General features: G+C 34.0%; 1 protein-coding gene across 2 annotated transcripts in view; it reads right to left on the bottom strand.

Moving 5' to 3' along the window:
• Positions 1 to 530: 530 nt before the first annotated feature.
• Positions 531 to 20,443, bottom strand: part of STAG2 (STAG2 cohesin complex component) — a 135,771-nt gene continuing 115,858 nt past the window's right edge. The window contains exons 30-34 of one of the 2 annotated variants that reach the window (XM_069074036.1): positions 17,898 to 18,087; positions 17,692 to 17,805; positions 12,244 to 12,370; positions 8,323 to 8,400; positions 531 to 2,453 (exon numbers count right to left, since the gene is read on the bottom strand). In XM_069074036.1, coding sequence (XP_068930137.1) covers positions 2,430 to 2,453; positions 8,323 to 8,400; positions 12,244 to 12,370; positions 17,692 to 17,805; positions 17,898 to 18,087 — 533 coding nt within the window. In that variant the 3' untranslated portion in view covers positions 531 to 2,429. The remainder of the gene's footprint in view (positions 2,454 to 8,322; positions 8,401 to 12,243; positions 12,371 to 17,691; positions 17,806 to 17,897; positions 18,088 to 20,443) is intronic. The other variant, XM_069074037.1, reaches the window with a different exon arrangement.

Raw genomic sequence — 20,443 nt, 5'->3', positions numbered from 1 at the left:
CAATGACAAGAGTTATGGTTTACATGTTATCACTTTAGGCTCACTATCAGGTTAAAGAATCCAACCTCTCATAACTAACTATAACTAGATCATTACAACCTAAGTGATCACGTCACACTATGGGTGACTTTCTTTTCATTTGTTAAAACAAGTTTCATTTCATTTTTGAAGGTCATTGATATCTTCAACACTAACCAGATTAGTTAATGACTTTTGGAGACAATTTCACAAAGCAGTCATCTTTAACAGCTTTATCCCACATTAGAAGACATTTAAAACAATCATGATTGCATAGCTTGTCTACTTTAAGTTATTAACCCAATTAGTGCTTTATTCACATTAAAAAACTTGTACAATTTGTTACAAATATAAAACAGTGCTGTTTTCCATACATTATATCAACTTTGAAACAAACACTTAAAAGACATGGTAAAAGAATTCCTAGAAACATAACATTTCCATCAGGATAAAGCTTACTTTAGCTGCCCTCCCCCCATCCCATGTGATTCAAAAAGAGCAAACATACAACATACTGTAGGTTTATTTTTATTCAAAAAGTTACTGTCTCAAGACATAAATACAAATCAGAAAACAGTACAATTAGGACAATAGAATGTGGAGGACAACAGGTTAAGGTAAATATATAAAACATTTTTAGCTGGTTGAAAACAAAGCTGTAAGAACTGCTTTCACAAAGAAATGCTCCTTTTTCAAGAGTGAGAAAAAAAATCAACTGAAGTTTAAAATCATATATACAGTCCTCTCAGCAGCTCTATTAAATGCAGTGGTGTGGAAAACAACATAGGCAGTACTTTCAGACATGAGAATATTTGTTTATGAAAGTGAGTTAGGCAGGTCTGGTTTGGGGCTGGCTAGTAGCCCCATGATTTAGTAAAATATTTAGATTTGATCACGATCCCTTAGATAATCTATGGTTTTTGGCTACCACAGCCCAATGCTTACTTTTGGGAATCTAAAAACAGGAAGCCTTTCTCAAAATTCACCTATCTGGGGATGTTCTTGTATTGCAAGCATAGTAAGGCATGGAATGATTAAAAGAATATACCTCAAGAACTGAGAGACAACTGACAAAAAATATACATTATGTAATATAAGTTAATATTTTGTTTAAAATGATGTCTAGCTGCCTAAGCCTAGCAAAATGAGTTGATGTCAAAATGGCAGGTCGCCACTTTCTGTTTGATTTGTTTGTGAAAGGACACAAAATGAAGTTTAAAGCTTAGCTTTCAAAGAATATTATGGGTTATGAATTTCTATTATCCCATCTAATTTACATACAGAGGAAATGTACTGTAACCTGTTAGAAGTATCTTTAACCTGAAGACTGCTTGCAAAGACAGATAGATAAAACAATATAAAATACAAATTTAAAAATCATTTTAAAGCATGGAACACTCATGCTTTTCTATTTTTAAACATTGTTAAACTTTCAATATATTTCTGAAACCTCATAATTTTAAGTTGGAATTTAAAAGTAAGAAAAAACTAAACAAACTGCGCAATTATAAAATCAGCACCAATTTATATATATATATAATTTTATTTAAAATTTAGATTCCCTATTCCCACACTCTAATAAGCTGTATAATTTTTGTTTAGAATTTTTCTGCAAACATACTACAATAAGCTTCTTTTATTTGGAGACAAAATACAGTGGCACTACTGGAAGGAATTTCACAACATTACATTTTTTTTCTTAAAGGACAAGCAAACTTTCAGGGTTGATAATGGGCAAGCATGTCTGAGATTGGTTACCTTCTGGCAGTTCACTGCATCTGGATATTTCTGAGAAGGCTAGAGAAGCTTTTGGATTTTAAAAATATCTTAAAATACATTTTAGGTGAAAAAATTGTAAAAGTTCTGCTTCTAAAGTTTACTTTTCTCCATGATTACAGTACTTAAAACCAAGCTTCTGTTGATTGAAGTTTTGAGCATTTAAATTTAAAATGCCAAACTCTTCTGTTCTACAATCCCAGGATGGGAAAAACTAATCCATCTGTCATTTCAGTTCATGGATGTAAACAAAAATCCAGCAGAGGTCATAATTACTTAGTACACCCAGTAAATAAATGTGTGAGAAAAGGACTCATATCTGTATCAAGTACCTCTCAGATTATGGTTAGATTAAAAACAAGAGGGAATACTCATGATTCAAAATCAATTGATAGCACATAAATAAAATATTTGCTTTCCAACAAAAACTGTAGCTTATCCTCAAATTGTTTACTTGTCCTTTACTTTTCTTTTTTTTTTCAGGCAAACAAAACTGCCTCTCACAATGCACTTGATCTTGATAGGCATGTTTCATTCTCCTTAGAGAAAAATCTGTACAGAATTTCACTGTATCTACTACCCCAACTTTATTGAAAAACTTCCTCTTCCACTTAGAAAATGACTTCACCACAGATTTAAAACATTGACACCCCAAGAACCTAATGAGAGAGGAAAAGAGATTGTTAAAAAACAGGCATGTATTTAATCACTTTTTCTATATAACTCACAGGAAAAAAGGCTTGCAGTCAATGTAATGAAGTATTTATGATGTCCCACAAGAGAGGGCCCATCTTTCTTGCTAACTTATTTGAGAATGGAACATTTGCTTCTTAACAAGAACACAATTATAAAACCATGATTAATCTTACATGTGCAACTAAGAAAAGATTAAACAATCAAAGATTTAACATTTTGCTTCATCTCATAAGTTCATGTTCATACAGAATAGTGCAGAGGGGAAAAAAGTGAAGATCCAATTCCAGTGCACTTATATTTGACTAGTTGTACTTAGAAATGGGCACAATGAACTATCAAAGAGCAAGCACATAGCACAAGGCAAACAAGAGTCTTCCTGGCAGAGGTTCACCTCTTTTTGTGTCAGGAAACGACTTAACGGTCTTGTGTGGAAACCCATGGGTTCCTCAGAATAATATTTGGAAATAATTGAAAGAAATCCTACATTTCTTAGGGAATCCTACATTAATTTATTTTCCCCCATTACAGGTTAAGAACCCTTGTTTTGGGAAACGAATGGTCAATACAAACACAATCTAATAACTTAGCAGTGTTTGTTGCCAACTATTAGACAACTAAAGAGCAGAGCCAAGAGGCAGGGGTACACATTTCTTTTAAAAGAAAAGGAGGAGTTTGGGCTTTAGTTAGGTATTCATTAAAAATCTAAGCAGTTATTCTGCCAGTAAAGTTGTAATGAAAGAATCATCTTTTTGGTCCTGAGTAGGAAGATAGGATGAACCTGAATGGGCCAAGATTCATGTCAGGATTCAGGATTACAGCTGAAGTCAAAAAAGCTAAGTACCATCACAATGAAGTCCATGAAGCATTAGAATTGTTTCCCTGCATAAAATGTATGCTGCTAGGAAAATAACATTCTGAGACTAAGGAAGATACTGACTCCAAACTTATATGTAAGGAATTAAAAAGGAAAACTAAATGCTTTGAACTCTGTAGCAGAAGAAAAAAATGCATCATTCTCTCATTCTCTTGGTGTTTGGCTTTGTGGTTACAGTCTAGATGGGTCAAAATTAGCTCCAATAACAATTCCAAGAGTATTTAAGTTTTTATATACAGAACACATATGCAAGAACCTTTGTTGAATTAACAGGCTGGTAATAGCTCAATCATGTACTCTTTGTTATGCTGTGCCTTCTTTGTAACTTAATGATATTTTGGCACTACTGCTCTATAAGACAATTTTGATGATAAAAGGAAAAGCATAAATCATCAAGGAACCTTGTTCTCCACATCTCTTAGTTCTTTTAACCCAAAACAGGCTTGTTCAAACAAGGATTTATAGTTAAATAAGAATACACACACATAAAAACAAAGTTACTTTGGAATAATATCTAAGAAGGACTGGCCAGTATGTGGAGGAAAAAGGCAATGTCACAAGGGGGTAAATAGCATTCCATGCTTCTAGATGGTAGACTGCATATATTTAAAAATAGGATATCTTAAAAATAATCTTCTAGAAATTTTTATATTAGTTGATTCCAGTATTTTATTACAATAGACCTAAGAACTGTTTTACAATGACCTCAGGACTGCCTTTGGGAAATTGTGTGATATAGTCAGAAGTATACTGCTTATATCATCTTCCAGGTAGGAGTTTATATTTTTTGTCTTTAATGCAATGTACAAATCATCCTAAATTTGAATATAATCATATATGTGGACTTTGGTGCTACCTGGAAATGTCAGGAAAGATGTCTAATGTATCTGATAAAAGAATGGCAATTTGAAGATGAATTTTAAATTGATCAGCTATTTTCTCTCATTTTCATAGGGAAAGCAAATGACATCACTTTGAAGAGGGAATAATGGAATGTTAGAACTGTAAAACCTAAGAGATCAAATAGTCTAAACTCCTCATTTATAGAGGAGAGGCCTTGTGGCTTAGTAAAGATCACAAGTCTACTGTAAGCCTTTATTGCATTATGCCATGCTAATTCTTCACATACTTTATTAAAATATTGTAGTATTTTATTATATAATATCTGTGTTATTTTGTAATTGATTGCTAAGTAGATTAGAAGTTTCCTGAGAATAGGGATCAAATAAAAGAATGTAATACAGTGGAAACTTGACTGATAGGTAGAATTTAGCTCTGTCACTCTAAAAAGCTCTATTATACAAAGATGTCCTTAGTTCCCACTCTTGAATTGTTAATTTATTTCTACAGAGGTGTTTAAAAGCAACAGGTCATTGGTGATGACATATTTGATCATTATTACTGCCTTCTGTACAAATTTATACACATAAGCAAGGAATTCAAACTTCAATTTTTTATCAGTGTCTACACATGATCCCAGCAGCAGAAGATATTTTTCAAAATGTTAAAAAGGCTTATGTGAATATTTTTTAAATATTAAATAACTTATTAAAAAAAACCTCAATATCAATTAGAATGGCTTAATGTTTCATGTTTTGTACATCAAAAAAAAAAAAAAAGTCCAGCTCCAAAAATGAGTGATTAAAAGGTCAGGGTAATATAAAAGGATCAAAATTTAAATTGACTAAAAAAAAAAAAGATCCAGTTCTCTACTGCAGTAAAAACTAAAACCAGAAAGAGGGCATTTCATAAACGAGAACTGAAACATGAAACAGATTTGTTTTACTTAATGAAGTTTTCATTATCACTTTTCATTGGTAAAACTTGGGGTGAAATTGTGAAAATGCTACACATGTAGCTTGAATCAATCAAGTTGATTTCTTAATTTGAAAAAAAAATTTCAACTTTTTCAAAAGCACGTAACCACACAATGTTAACCTGCTGCCATCTTGTGGTGATAATGAGGAAATGAAGGTTTAGTCCATTGAGACTGACAAAAACCACAAAATAGAGCCATCACACATGGAATCTGCTATAGGGTCTTTAACAAATAATCTGTACTTTTAACAAGAGTGATGTGCCACAGAGTTACATAAAAAGTAAAACAAGGCTATAATGTCACAATTTTGTGAATTTCAGTTTTCTATACTGACCTAAAATTTTAACATAGGACCTTAAAAAAAATTAAATACTACTCTTTCATGCATTGTATCAAGGCTATCCTTGGTATCTCACATGTCAAGGATAATATTTAGGAAACACAAATTTCCATAATGGCAGCCTGCCTTTCTCCCAGGATATCATAAATAAGAAAAATTTTATTGTGATTTTTTCATATTAATAAAATACAAAAAAAATCATTTTGGCTAAACATTTAATTTAGTTTTAACATACACTTGTGAATATTTCTAAAATATGTTACTGTTTTTCTGTCTTATGACAATAGAATATTGAACATAATTCAATATAATGTTGATGACTACTATGCTAAGGATTAGTTCCCATCATCTATAATGTAAAGATTAAGTTGAATATATATTGAGCTAAAGAGAAATTTTTTAAACCAATGTCTGGTGAGTTAGTATAAAGAATTTCTTACCAATTATTGTTCAAAACTGTTGGTATATATAGCCTTTTATGATACTTTTAACTGTACAAACAATGGCTCTCTATGTTCTAAGAAGTAAGACTAAATGAATTCTGAATCTAACTCCAGCTCTAAGATTCCCTCTCAAACTTCAAGGGCTAAAAAGAAATTTGACTAAATGAGGATTATCGTTAATTAACATTTTACTAGAAATAAAGTAGATGCCCACTGACTGGGGAGTAGTTAAACAAAGTGTGGTACAAAAAGTAATGTCATAGTACTAGGCTACAAGAAATGAGGAGTATAAAGAACATAGGGAGGTAAGGAAAGCTTCATAGTGGAGAAAAGAAAGCACCTCTCCCTCACTTCTTTGCATAGATACAGAATATAACACAAGCTGTTAAGACTTGCTAATTCGGTTAATTTTGCTAAACTGATTTTTGTCTTTCTTTTTTATTATTTGTGATGAGGGATGGCTCTCTGGACAACAGAAGGGAAAGGATATGGTGACAAATGAAAGTGATAAAATAAATTCCAATGATTTGAAAAAATCTTAAAATCTAAAAAGAATTCTCCATTTCCTATTAACCCCCCAACCCTCCTCAAATGTTAAATCATTTAATTTTCATAGAATTTCTTCCAATGACCTATTACTTACATATAAATAACTAAGTATTCAAACTCAAAGCTGCCATACACTGTTAAGATTCAGTGATTTTGTCCAGGAGTTTTGTTTCTTTTTTTTTTTGGGGGGGGGGGGTTTTTTTTTTTTTTTTTTTTTTTTTACCAGGGGAGGATTCACTGGGTATGATTGGAGAGTTATGTATTAGGAAATGACTTGGAAGTAAAAGAAGAAAAAAATAAAAGGCCATCAACTAATCAAAAACCAATTTGAAACAACCTAATTCAGTTTTCAAGCGAAACTGAAATCATCAAATAGGTCAATATTTGTAAAATGCTTTACAAATTGTAAGACACTGTATTAATAACAAATTTAAAATGGAGTATTAAGTGCTGACTATGTGCCAAGCACTGTTAAGTGCTAGAGATACAAAAATAAGAAAATAATATTTTCTCTACTCTCACAGCTTACATTCTTATGGAGAAAGATAACATAATAAAGGTAATTTGTATTTGTGTATGTGGGCCCAACATGTTATGAAAGTTATAGAAAAGGACTCTTGCTTTTTATATCCCAGCAAGTGATAGTTTTATATGAGTAAAATCTCTAAAGGTTATCATTCCTATGCATAAGTAACACACACACACAAAAAAACTTCCATATTAACAGAGAGACTCAACTGTGTTGCAAGCTAGCCACGTGGGTAAATGGTAACAATGGGGATATGATTCTAAGGGGCCTCAATCCAAAGGTCTCTCTTTATAGGGCTTCCCTCTGAAAAATCATCCTTTTGGATTCTAAACACTGAACTCACTGACAGCTTAGCGTGAATGAAGTTGATGACATTTGTTCTTTGAGTTCTTTGAGGCAAAAGCAGTTCTCAATAAAGCCAGACCTGGGGAGGTGGTCCAGGACAGCATAAAGGCATGGTTACCTAGAGAACCTGCAAGAATATGTTGCCCTGGCACTAAAGAGACAGTCACTATACTGAACCCTTAGAAATTCTACACTACTTTAGAACTTCATTTGAGGTCAGAGAAGATACTTGCTTCTGACATTTTCCTTCATAAAATTTTAAAATATAAGCAATTGTCCTCCCATTCTTTGAGATAAAATACTCAGGTTGGCCTTCCTTTGTAAAGAAAGATGAACCAAAGGAAAGAAAGCCTGGGTTTTCTTCTGAGATAAAGACTCAGCTCCTTGAGAACAAGTGCAAAAAAAGCAATTCTTTATCACAGGCCCACAGGACAGAGCCTTGCACATATGTTTATTAAATGTGTGCTGAGGAAATTAATTTTTTCCACCACCACCATCATTATCATCATCTTCCTTCTTCTCCTCATCTCTGTGGCCTATAACCTTTCAAATATTATAAAATAGGTATCCCTCCTTTACTGATGAGATGGGGGAGAAATGTGTTCTATAATTGTAAAATTCCTATTGCTGAGATTATAAAAGGGCAAGATAGGTTCCTAGAATTCCAAACCAGAACTCAGAATGCATCTTACCATAGAAACATTGCTATATGTGATAGTTAAGTCTTAACAGTAGACTTCAGGTATAGAATGAATTAATTAGGCTTTGTCAATTAGTCTGGAAAACTGATCATCAAAGATAATATGACTTGATGGAAGACTATATTTCAAGTTCCAAATAACTCATAAACATGTTGAACACAGCCCAAATTTTAAATTGAAAACCACTTAATACTTGTGAGTTTGAAATCCTAATGACTTAAATTAGACCTACTGATTCATCCATAATTGAAGCAGGATCAAAGAAATCAGGTTTCAGTTCTGTCCTCTCTCTCCTGTTCTTGGATGGTGGCTTTAAAAAAAAAGAATGGGACAAATGAGTGGACATTCACAAATAACTAGATAGTACCTGAAAAAGTAATGTTCACATCGTCACTGTTCATTTAACAGAGACTAAGGATTTTGCAACACTAGAAATATACATAAAAACTATTTAAAAGAATAAAAATACAGTTCAAAGAAAAAATTACAAGAATATAGCTAAAATGCATGAATATAGCTTCACATTTCAAAATAAGCTATCTATAGCAAAACTGTTTTTAAAAGTGCTGAAAATAAAACCAAGTAAAAATGAACTATACTTGGCACCAAAAGAAAACATTTATTTCTGAATCATCTCAGTTTTCTTAGCATCTTTGACAACTTCAACTAGTAATAATTTAAGTACCTAATTTAAGTTTGGCAAGGCCCTGGTGTTAAGCCCTAGAAAGTGCAGGGATATAATCACCTGGACCTTTAACCTTGATCAGTTTACAATCTAGGTGAATAAATAAAACATACTTAAATCTTTATTTGAATTTCACAGCTAAATGCATAGGAGAGGTACAAAGAAGTATGAGAGGTATTGAAAACAGAGGAATTGGCCTATGTCTAGGAGATTATGGAATAGGAAAAGAACTGTTTAGTTAATAATAATTAATCCCAAAAGAGCAGGAGAGTTGAAAGAATAAAGCTGAAGGTAACCCTAAAATATATCAAGCAATATATATATATATATATATATATATATACATACAAAGCAATATATACGGGCAATACTCAATTCAGGGGGTTTAAAGGAGAATGAGTAGAAACATTGAAAAGTTTTGAGAAATACAGTTGTACCATCAAAGCTCTTCTTTGGAAGTAGTGTATAAAGATGAAGAGGGCAACAGACTAGAGGTAGAGATACTAGTTAGATCCCTTTAATAGGGATTAAAAGAACTAGGCTGGGGGCAGCCAGGGAGCGCAGTGAGTAAGAGAGCCATCCCCAGGGAGACCTGGGATCCGGCCTCAGATACAAGGCTATGTAACCTTGAGCAAGTCACTTAACCCCATAATTGCTTAGGGGCGGCCAGGTGGCGCAGTGAGTAGGAGCGCCGACCCCAGCAACGAGAGACCTGGGATCCGTTTAACCTTGAGCAAGTTACTTAACCCCCATTGCTTTAAAAAAAGAACTAGACTGCCAACAATGAGAAAGTAAAGAAGAGACTCATTCAAGAGATACTGTAGTGAAGTAAAATTACCCGGATATAGAAAATGAAGCAATATGGAGGGTAAGGGAAACAGAGAAGTCAAAGATATTCTATACCAGGGTGACTAGGAGAATGACAGTGCAGTTAATGAACAGTAATTTAGGAGGAAGAATAGATTGGAGAGTAAAGATGAATTAAATTTTGTACACAGTAAGCCTGAGGAGTCAGCAGGAATTACAGGTAAAAATAAAAAGCTGGCAGTTGTATATGTGAATGTAGAACTTGGAGAAAGAGTTAAGGCTAGATTACATTTAAAAAAAAAGTTTTTTTTAAGATAGAAGCAGTTGGGGCGGCTAGGTAGCACAGTGAATAGCGCATTGGCCCTAGAGTCAGGAGGACCTGAGTTCAAGTCTGACCTCAGATATTTAACACTTACTAGTCATGTGACCGTGGGCAAGTCAATTAACCCCAATTGCCCTGCCTTCTCCCCTCCAAACAAATAAAAAAAAAAAAAGATAGAAACAGTTTAAAAAATCATATGAAAAAATCCAGAAACCAGAGGGTAGGAAACAAAGTAGAAAACACTAGGTAGTCGAAGATCAAGTGAGGGAGAAAATAGAAATGATACTGCCATATAGCCTACCTAGAAAGAAGAAAATGATGAGTTCAGAAAAGATATCTTAAGTTGGGCATAAAATAGTGAAAGGCAACTTCAATTATGTGGACATCTGCTAGAGTTCTCTCTGCCAAAAGCTGGGTAGCTAATAATTTCTTGGCTTGACTTAATGATAACTTCACCCTTCAGAAAGCTAAAGAAACTAAGAAGGAAAACTGTTGGAATTTATTCTCACCAATAAAGAAGAATGCTACAGTTGGTAGAATGTGGAGGGGGGCACACAAAGAAGGAAGAAGAGGAGCAGTACCCATTACATGTAACAGAAAAGGAAAATCAGACAAAAAGGAATGGGAAATACTTAAGAACAAATGCTAAAAACACAAAAGTAAACAATTCTGATCAAGATTTTTTTTCTAAAGAAAATGGCATAGTGAATATGTTGTCACCAACTTAAGATTTTTCGTCACAATTTGAAAACTTCTAAAAACTATGTAAAAAGAAATTACAAATTCGATATATTTAAAAGACACATATAGCAGATGAAAATAAAAACATGGCTCAGGAATGTCATGACAACATAAGGCTCAAAATGAGCTGAGGCTGGAAAGATAAGCTAAAGATAACCAAAAATATTTTAAAGATATATTTGGTAAAAGAAGAGGATCAAAGAAAGGATAACACTATTGTTTAGTGTGGCAATAATGGGCTTTGGAAAGAAGAACTACTGAATTCACTTTGCTTTTTATTAAAATAATTCAATTTGAACTAAAAAAGCAAAAAAAAAATATGGCTAGCATAGAGCTGAAGCATAAGATAGACAGGAAGAAAGCCATAGATCAGCTACTTATCTTTGAGGAGTTCAAGCTACTAAGGCCTAGACAACTTACAACCCTAGGATACCAAAAAAACTGGCAGATGTTGTTCATAAGATCACAGAGGAAAGGTGGAAGAAAAATGGGGAAGGGAAAATTCCCCAATTACAAAAAGAAATCAAGTGGAGTCTGTAATCTACAAATAAGAGGACTCAGATTCCTCACAAAATTCTAAAATACATTTTTAAAGAAATGGTCTAAGATTGCTGCTTGTCCTTTGTTCTTGAAGAGGACCATGACATCAGGAAAGTGATGCCTTGACTTGCAAGTGAATGGGATTTCAGGGAGGGAGGGCTGTGCAAAGTCACCAGCTTCACTCTCTCCTCCAGAGCCATCTGGATCCAACGAAAAGATATAGATATAGATCAGGATGACTTTGCAGAATGGAAAAATAGCCTAATGAATGGGGACAGAATGAAAATGTAAAAAGAGGGGACAAGAGATAGAGAAACTTCAGAGATAAAAGGAGGATATGGCATAAAAGCTACACATCTTGAACTTAACTTTGGCATTGAGGAAAGTCAGTTATTTCTCCATAAAAGAAAGGAAGACAAAGAAGGTAAATAGCAACACAGAAGTTTCATGGAGAAGTAAAGTTCTCAAATGAGATCACAAATGATAAACAGGGAGTCAGAGCTGAGATGACAACAAAATGCCCTGCTCTCAAAAGCAGGTTTATATGTAAAAATAACTTCTTTAAAGCATGTCTCTACTCAATTTTGGCCTAAGTAACGTAAATTAATTCTCTTCTACCAACTGATTTGGAAAACTCTTAATTTGTCTCAAAAATAAGGTAGTATTGAACCAATCATATATATTTTGATAACTATTATACTTTGGATAATATTACATTTTAAAACAGAAAAAACATTTAAAGCCACATTATTAAATCACATCTGGATATTTAAATTTATTTCAGCTATCAGAATATAGGTTAGGCATTCTAAAAAACAAACCTAGATGCGAATAAAATATCTGCAAAAGAAGGACCCGGAGGTTATCTTGACCTGAGACCTAAAGGAAAATCTTCAGTACTTAACATATACTTTAGTATGCTTCAATACTCAATCCCCTTCACTAACAGTCATGAAAACAGTTGAGGATGTCCACTGGTACCAACATTTCTTACTAATATTGAAAGGTAACTAAAATTACTGAATCATTATCTTAAAGGAGAGAAAAGAAATATTTACCAAGTCTATATCCATTGTGTCAAAATCCATCCCCTCGTTAAGATCCTCAATTCTCCCTTCTGAAGACATCATGACATCTTCAACAATTGGTTCTTCATCATCTTCCATTAGGCTGGTACCACGCCGACTAAAGGAAAAAAAATTTAAATAGTCAAGATTGGATGTAAATATTATGAAAAATTATTGGCAGAATAGAAATTGATTAAATTTATTCTAAAAACACAAATGTTCAAATGTTTATAATGCCTCAAAATTTATGTTTATTTTACTTTGCTCTGAGAAAATTTAACTGTGACTGTTTTGTTATCTTCTAAATGTCAATGAAATAATCTTAAGGGGGTATCAAATAACCCTACCAAGTGAAATTATTTTTGTTATTAGTTAGATAGGCAAATATGTTTTCAAAGTACTTTCCTAACAAGAACAGAGGAGGAAAATAAGGTTATATGACTCATCTACAATCATACATCTAAATAAGCACCTGAAGCACTTGAGCAAAGGTCTTTTGACACACAGTCTAGCACTCCACCCACTGTACCATGCTGTCATTCAATCAGTCAGTAAGCATTAATTAGGGTATATGTGCCAGGCACTGCATGAAAAGAATGACAAAAGTGAGGAAATAATTCTCAAGAATTGCTTCATTCCAGTTTCCTTTAAATAAGGGTCTCTCCGAGACATAAAACCACTGAAGTTCTTTGGAATACAGAAAGCAACTTCCCTCACTGGCAGTTTATAGGCCTTAAATACATACCATTTAAGGCTGTGAAATTGAAAATGGAGGAACCTATTGGTAAAAGCTAAACTGACTATTCTAACCTTAGTTATGTCCAGAGTCAAAAGATTCTAATTGTACAAATCATGATAGAAATATATCTACCAATTGCTTATGTTCAGAACTGGGCTCCAAACAAGTTATCACAATTACAGAGACTGAATTTTACAAAGAAAAATCTAAGGGCAGGGTAAAGAATTTCTGGAATATGGAAATTTATATAGAAGAAGGATTTTATACTATTTGGTCACAGATGGCAAAACTAGAAATCAGTTAATGAAAGTTGCAGCAAGGCAGATTTTTAGTCAAAATTAGGCAATCCTTATCAATTAGCAACCCATTCCAGAACCAGAACAGGCAACCCTGAGAATGTCTAAATTTCTTATCATTTGTTAGGGAAGTTGTAGAAGATGACTCATGCTTCAGATAAGGGTTGGACTAAATAACACTTAAGAGTTCCTTAAAACACCAAGATCCCTGATTCTAACTGGCATATAGTAGAAATTAATTTTTTAAAGTTGCTTTTAAAAAAAAAATTACAAACTTAATCTTGATTGGAAAGTCAAAATCCAGAAAACTAGCATTCCAACCTTAAATAGTCAATGAAATAAACAATGAATAAACAATAATTCAATAAACAATGAAAGTATGTTCTTTCTAATCATGAAATGAAATGTATTCTTTAAGAACTGTCTGTTGTTCACTGCTCCTTTAAGTGCTTATAAGCAGGTACCAACTAGATTCCCCTTTATTCAAATCATCAGAATTGCCTTTTCTTCCAGCTTAGTATTTCTCTCCTCTACTCAAATGCTAGAGACTTTGCTCTTTGATTCATGCCTGGAGTAGTACTGGCAGGACTAGCAAGAAGAAAGAGGAGTATAAGACAAAGTCCAAGGTATCAGGCCCCACTCTTACTTCTACTACAGTCTGATATTACTGCCGCCTGCAAGATTCTCTAGCCCTAATCACTAGATCATAGATTTAAAGCTGGAAGGGCCTTTAGAGGTCATCTAAACCAACTAATTCATTTGAGGAAACTGAAGTCCTGGTTGGCTAGACATTTTGTCTAAGATCAGGGACAAAGTAGAAGAGCCAGAATTTAAATATTGGTCTTCCAAGGACAAATCTGTACATCCAACAATCACCAGGACACATTATATGCATACAATTAAGAGTCTAGATTTTCTATGAAATGTAAATTATTTTTTATTCAATTAAGTAGGGCCCACCTGCCAGTTAAAAGGAGGGCAACAGAAGAGGTATGAGGGAACATTTTTATTTCCTCTATGGTTTCCATTTTATTGCTAGTTCTAAAAAGCAAAAAGGCAAGGAGGGGGAATTTGGAGTCCTTAGAAGAAAAGAAAAGAGATGAGAAGGACCTAGAAAGAAGGTAAGAAGCAAACTACACAAAGGCTTAATTCTGGAAGAAAACTACAGGGTCCCCTTTTCTCTAGCTTCCTTTCTCATGCCATTAAACCACATTCCCTACTTCTCCTACCAATAATCCTTTCGCTTGAGGCTTCTCTCAAAAAAGAATAGAGCTACCAAAAGGGAACAGTTACCACAAAGTAAAGTGGAGCCAAGGGAAGTCATATTCCTGTAATGTGTCCAGGGGAGCAGAGGAAAGGAGTGTGTGGGGTTGAATAATTAAATGGCCCTGTCAACAAAAATTGCAAAACCAAAATCATTTCCCAAAGAAACATTTCTTACATGGGCTACAGTACACTATGGGTTAGATTTTTATGAGTTAGCCTTAGAAGTTCAGTCACTCTCAATTTTATTTTGTCTTAGAAAAAAATGTATCATAAACTCTAAATAACTGACATAAATAAACTTTTGGAAAGATAACTATCATTATTCAAATTTCACCAGATCCCAATCAGATCTCCATAGAGATTTTATAGAGTTTTAGAAGGAAAATGTCTTTTACTTATCATGAAATGTACTCTTTTACATAGAAAGAAGACTTTTTTTGTAGCTTCTCAATTCATTGCAGTCAATTGTCTTACATTAATGTAATGCAAAAATATTTTACAAAGTACTCATATGTCTTATCTATTTGGCCCCATAAACATAAATAACTAACTGGGAATTGGCACTAAGGATTACTAAAACGATAATAGGAATACTGAATTGCCTTCCAATAATTCAAGCAACCTCGACCAGAAGAATTACATTCATGGCTCCTGAAACAAGATATGAGTGCTAAATCACTGCTAGTAATATTTGAAAGATCATGGAAAACAGGAAAGGTAGGCACAATATAGGGAAAGCACAAATATTCTTCTGATTTTCAAAAAAGTTAAGAGAATAATCTTATATAAAAATAAGAATCTTATATTAAAAATATAAGAGAATAATAAAGTGAGAGTGATTTTGATTCCTGGGGAAATCCTAAAGATCGGTTTTTTTTCTGAATTTAATAAACACCAAATAAAATAAGCATTTCATTACACAAATAACAGAAAAAGAACATTGTAAATGAAACAGCAAATCTCTACCATGGAAAGTTTACTATTCCTATAGAATAAAATAAACATGTAAATTTCAAAGCTGTCTTGTTTGTGTCTCCTTTTAAACTTTCTTCTGTTCTTTAACAGGCACTTTAAAAGTGTTTTGATGACCCCTTTTACAAAAAAAATATTGGCAACCCCATTGGTAGCCCTCCTTTCCTTTGTGGGGTGGAGGGATGGGAGAATCAAAACTCTTTTAATAAATATCCATAGTGAAGTAAAAGAAAATCCAACTAGGAAAGGGAAGTGGTGATTACAAAGAGCAGGATGGCTCTCTCAAGAACAGGTCCTGCAAAAATACCAACATAATTTCTACTTTTCACAAAATAACTAAACTAGTAAATGAGGAAGACACTATGAATCTAGTTAATTTGGATATTCCCTAGTCTTTATTTCATACTATCCTTCCTTATGGAGAAGATGAAAGACATGGATTAGATGAAAATATAATCAAATGGATTCAAAACTGGCTGCATAACCAATCTCAAAGAGTTTCTTATGATAGATGTCTAGTGGAGTATCCATATCAATATCAACATATCGGATATCAAAGATATCAATATCATAGATCAAGGCACAGATGCTTATCAAATCTGCAGCTTATAGGAACTGGGAGGAATAGCTGATACACTGGATGACAGAATCAGGATCCAAAAGGATCTGGACTGATCAAAATAGTGATTAGGGACAGAGAATGGACCACTTGTGGTTTCACTGGCTTAGGGAAATCCCAGATGAGGAAATGGAGGTAGAGAGAATCTTCTGCACTTATAGTTAATAATAATAACAATAGCAACAACAGCTAAGATATAGTGCTTCTTATGTGGCAGGTACTGTTCTAAGTACTTTATAATTATTATCTTATTTGATTGTCAAAACAATGCTGCAAGGTAAGTGCTATTGTTGCCTGAAGCAATAATACTGGAAAAAAAAAAAAACAGAAGCAAACAGTTAACTTGCCCAGGATCACGTGGCAAGTAAGAGTCTGAGGCTAGATTTGAATTCAGATCTTCCTGACATCAGGCCCAATATTGAATCCACCGCACCACTTAGCTGCCTGGGAAAACTTAACAGATCTCCTAAAGTCCTAAGAGAGGTTTAGTGAACTGCCCAAGATGATATGTGAATCCAGGTCTTGCTGGCCCTAAGGCCAGTCTTTTAACTAATAAAACAGGATGTTTCTAATAAGGATCTTTTACTATTAAATTTAATAAATGTAAATGTAAAGTTGGTACTCGGGTACAAAAAAAAAATCAACTTAAGTATACGATGGGAGAAGGATGGCTAAGACAGCAGTTATTCTGGGGAAAAAAATCCGGAGGTTTTTAGTAGACTGCAAGGCTCAATTAGTCATTAGTGCCATGTAAAAGCCAAAGAAGTCAGTAAGATTCTGGGCTGCATAGCTTTTAGGAATAAGGAGGTAATAGGCCCTTTGTACTGTGCCCACATCAGACCTTATCTGGACTACTGTGCCCAGTCACCATGGTCTAAGAAGATTATTGATAAACTGGAGAATATGCAGAGGAGGCCAACCATGAAAACTGGCAGGCCGTGAGTATGTCATAAAGAATGGTTGATGGAAATAGGCATGTTTAACCTACAAAAGAAAACACTAATGGGGTATCTGAAGGGTTATCTTGTGGAAGACAGATATTTGGCCTCTAGACTACAGAATCAGAAGCAATCAGTGGGAATTTAAAAAAAAAGTAATTTAGGCCTGATGTCATGAAAGACCATATAACAATAAAAGCTGTCAAAGGATGGGATAGCTGGAGAGGTACTGACTTCCCCATCCTTAGAGATCTTCAAGAAGAAGTTAGACAGCTACTCATCAGGTATATTATAGTAAAAATTCCTCTGGAGTAAGGTTTATACTAAATGGCCACTGAAGTCTGGTTGTTCTCAACTTTCAGATTCTTTGGCACCCATGACAACCTTGTGAAACAAACAAGGCATATATCCACATTCTTCAGATGAGTTAACTGAATGATTTGGTGAACATTTCAAATATATTAACTAAATGAGACTAGATATATCCTGAAACTCTTTTCACTGCACCAGGATGACTGCTGAAAGGTTTAGACCAGGCACAATTTCAAGGATGTTAAAATTGAATTAGAGAAAATCCCAGACTTACAAAAATATGGCCCTCTCACTTACATGGCATGCTGAAGGTTAGTTCGCAGCTTAACATAGCTCATTGCTGCTCTCTCCTGCTGCTGCCTGGCTGCTTCTTCTTGTTGTCTTTGAGCTAACATCCATGTTACCTGCGTGCTTCAAGGAGAATTTTATTCTTCTTTAACTGAACTTTTTTTTGGTATGTTGTTAATAAATTTAAAGCACAGAAAACGATCAATTGTACTTACTTGTAGTCGAGTGGTGTAGGATGGTGTTCCGGCTGTATTGGATAGACACCCATGTAGTTCTCCTCTGGTCGTAATCTTTTAGGTTCTCTCATTATAGTTGAAGTAAGCTGTGGTGTCTGCATCATAACGGGAGTGTGCATTGTCTGCTCTCTATTCAACCACATGCTATCACTACTACTACTTTCTTCAGCTGGAGGGAAGAAAGTAATTAATGTCAATTAAGCATAGCAACCAATATACAGCACAAGCAGATTTTATAAGACAGGACCAATCAAAGGAGCTAGACCTACTCTAGCATCAAAGTTTCGTTTTTAAGTGTCTATATGAGAGAGAGAGAGACAGAGAGACAGAGAGAGAAAGAGTATGGACATTAGTTATCTGGTACCCAACAGACAAGGCACAATGGGAATTGGATAAGGAAATAGCCATCTTACTTTTTAAATTTATATTCCAAGCTCTAGTTAATAATAAGGCTTTTCCATTGGTTCATTCACTTGTCAACTCAAGCTATCACCATTTTCTAATGAATGTTTCAATCAATGAGCATTTTAAATACTTTGTCATCACAATAAAAGCCAAAGAATCAAGGAACTGCTTCAACCAACAAATATCTCATTTCTTTTTTAAAGAAAGCAAAAAATAATCACTTTCAAAGGAAAACTCATTTGCAAATTTTGAGGATAGGGGAAAATTATGAGTAATGCTATCTTATAAAAGAGAAAGAAGTAATGGGGGAAAAGGGGAAAGAGTCTGCAAAAAGTATGGAGTAAGTACAAATTTAAGTCCTGGAGTATTTAATGACGAAAATGGAAGGAGGACAACAGAAAAATGGAAAAGATCTGTCAAAATTTCTGTAAAAAATTACTTTTTCATCAATAATAGTGGAAGTACCACATTTGGTCTCTTAACATCACACACTACACAAGAAAGAAGAAAAGGTACTTATAAAAAAAGGAGCAGCTGGACCCGACCAAGTAAATAAAGAGGAGGTCTGTGCAGTATGTGACACAATTTTAAGGACACTGAAAATCGATTCTCACATCTGATAGAAGGGAAGACACTGAATGATATGAAAAAATAGTGTCTGATCCAACTACCAAAAAGAAGTGATCAAGTAAACATCAATAACTACTTTCTCATCTTAAGAAAATCTGAGAATAAGAGCATCCCTGACAATATGAAGATCGTCACAAAAAATATTCTATAGGAGACCATGTATTTGTAGCCACATGACTGATAGCTCCAGAGAAGACAAAGCACTGTTTTGTGACTATAAGTCATTTTTTTAGAATTCAAAAGAGCTAAATGTTACCTTGCAGACTCTAATCCAATAGATTATTATTATCCAATTTATTATTATTTATTATTAATTATTTTTTATTATTATATTATTATTATCCAATAGCTATCCAATATAGCTCATTCAAGTGTTAAAATTTTATGATTCTATAAAATATGCCAACAAAAATTATCATAATACTCTCATTGTTAATATTAAGTGAGGCATAAATGGAGATACCCATGCCATCAGTACATGAAGATTAAATATCTGTTTTATGTTAAAACAATGAAAGAATGAGTTATAACAATAATTACAACACAGGAAGAATCCCAAAGAATTAGTAGTGTATAACACCAGAATTTTAAAGAGAAGTGGAAATTTTCCTTCTTATGAAAAGCAGTAAGAGGGACTTTGAGTGCACCATGCTTTGCACTGGAACATATAAGACAAAAAGAGTTTCTTCCCACAAGAAGCTTACAATCTATGCCTTTATAGATAATGACTTCAACACAGAAAAATGTTCTTGTGAGGGTCAAAAGGAATTAAAGTACAATAATATTATAGGGGTTAATGAGAAGTCCATACACAGTGTGCAGTGCTGACATATTCTTGATCTATGGAAGGTATATCAGTATTTTATTAAATATATAACAGGGCAGCTAAGTGGCACAGTGAACAGAGTACCAGCACTGGAGTCAGGAGGACCTGAGTTCAAATCCAACCTCAGACATTTAATACTGACTAGCCGTGTGACCTTGGTCAAGTCACTTAACCTCAATTGCCTTTGCCCTCCCCCCCTCCAAAAAGAAAAAAAATAACTACAGAAGGAAGAGATTCAGTATAAGAGGGATATCATCCTCAACAGTGTAACCTAATAAGTAGCAGCAAGATTCAGAAACTAGACTGTATCTTATTTCTCTTAAAAGATAATGGACACAAAGGATCCATAGAACTAAGCTCTATATAGAAAGAATAGTTTGAAGGGTCCTACCTTGCCAAATGTTATGAACTCAACAGCAAAAGGAAAAATATTTATAAAATAACCTAACACCACACTTTGGAAAGACTTTTCTCTCTCTTTTTTTTAAAAAAGCAATCAGTGTTAAGTAACTTGCTCAAGGTTACATGGCCAGTTATTTCTGGGTGTGGTACTAAGTACATGAGCCCGGATTTGATCCCCAGGTCATCCTGACACTGGAGCTGGTGCTCTTACTCAATGAGCCACCTGGCCACCTGTAATGGGAATGCAAATTTGGAAGATCTT

Source organism: Petaurus breviceps, unplaced genomic scaffold (assembly GCF_028583685.1).
Source record: "Petaurus breviceps papuanus isolate PSGF00001 unplaced genomic scaffold, PetGlider_PUasm1.0 90881, whole genome shotgun sequence".
Taxonomy (NCBI): Eukaryota; Metazoa; Chordata; class Mammalia; order Diprotodontia; family Petauridae; genus Petaurus; species Petaurus breviceps.
Note: the sequence above shows the minus strand (reverse complement) of the source record. Positions and strands in the feature narration are given on the sequence as shown.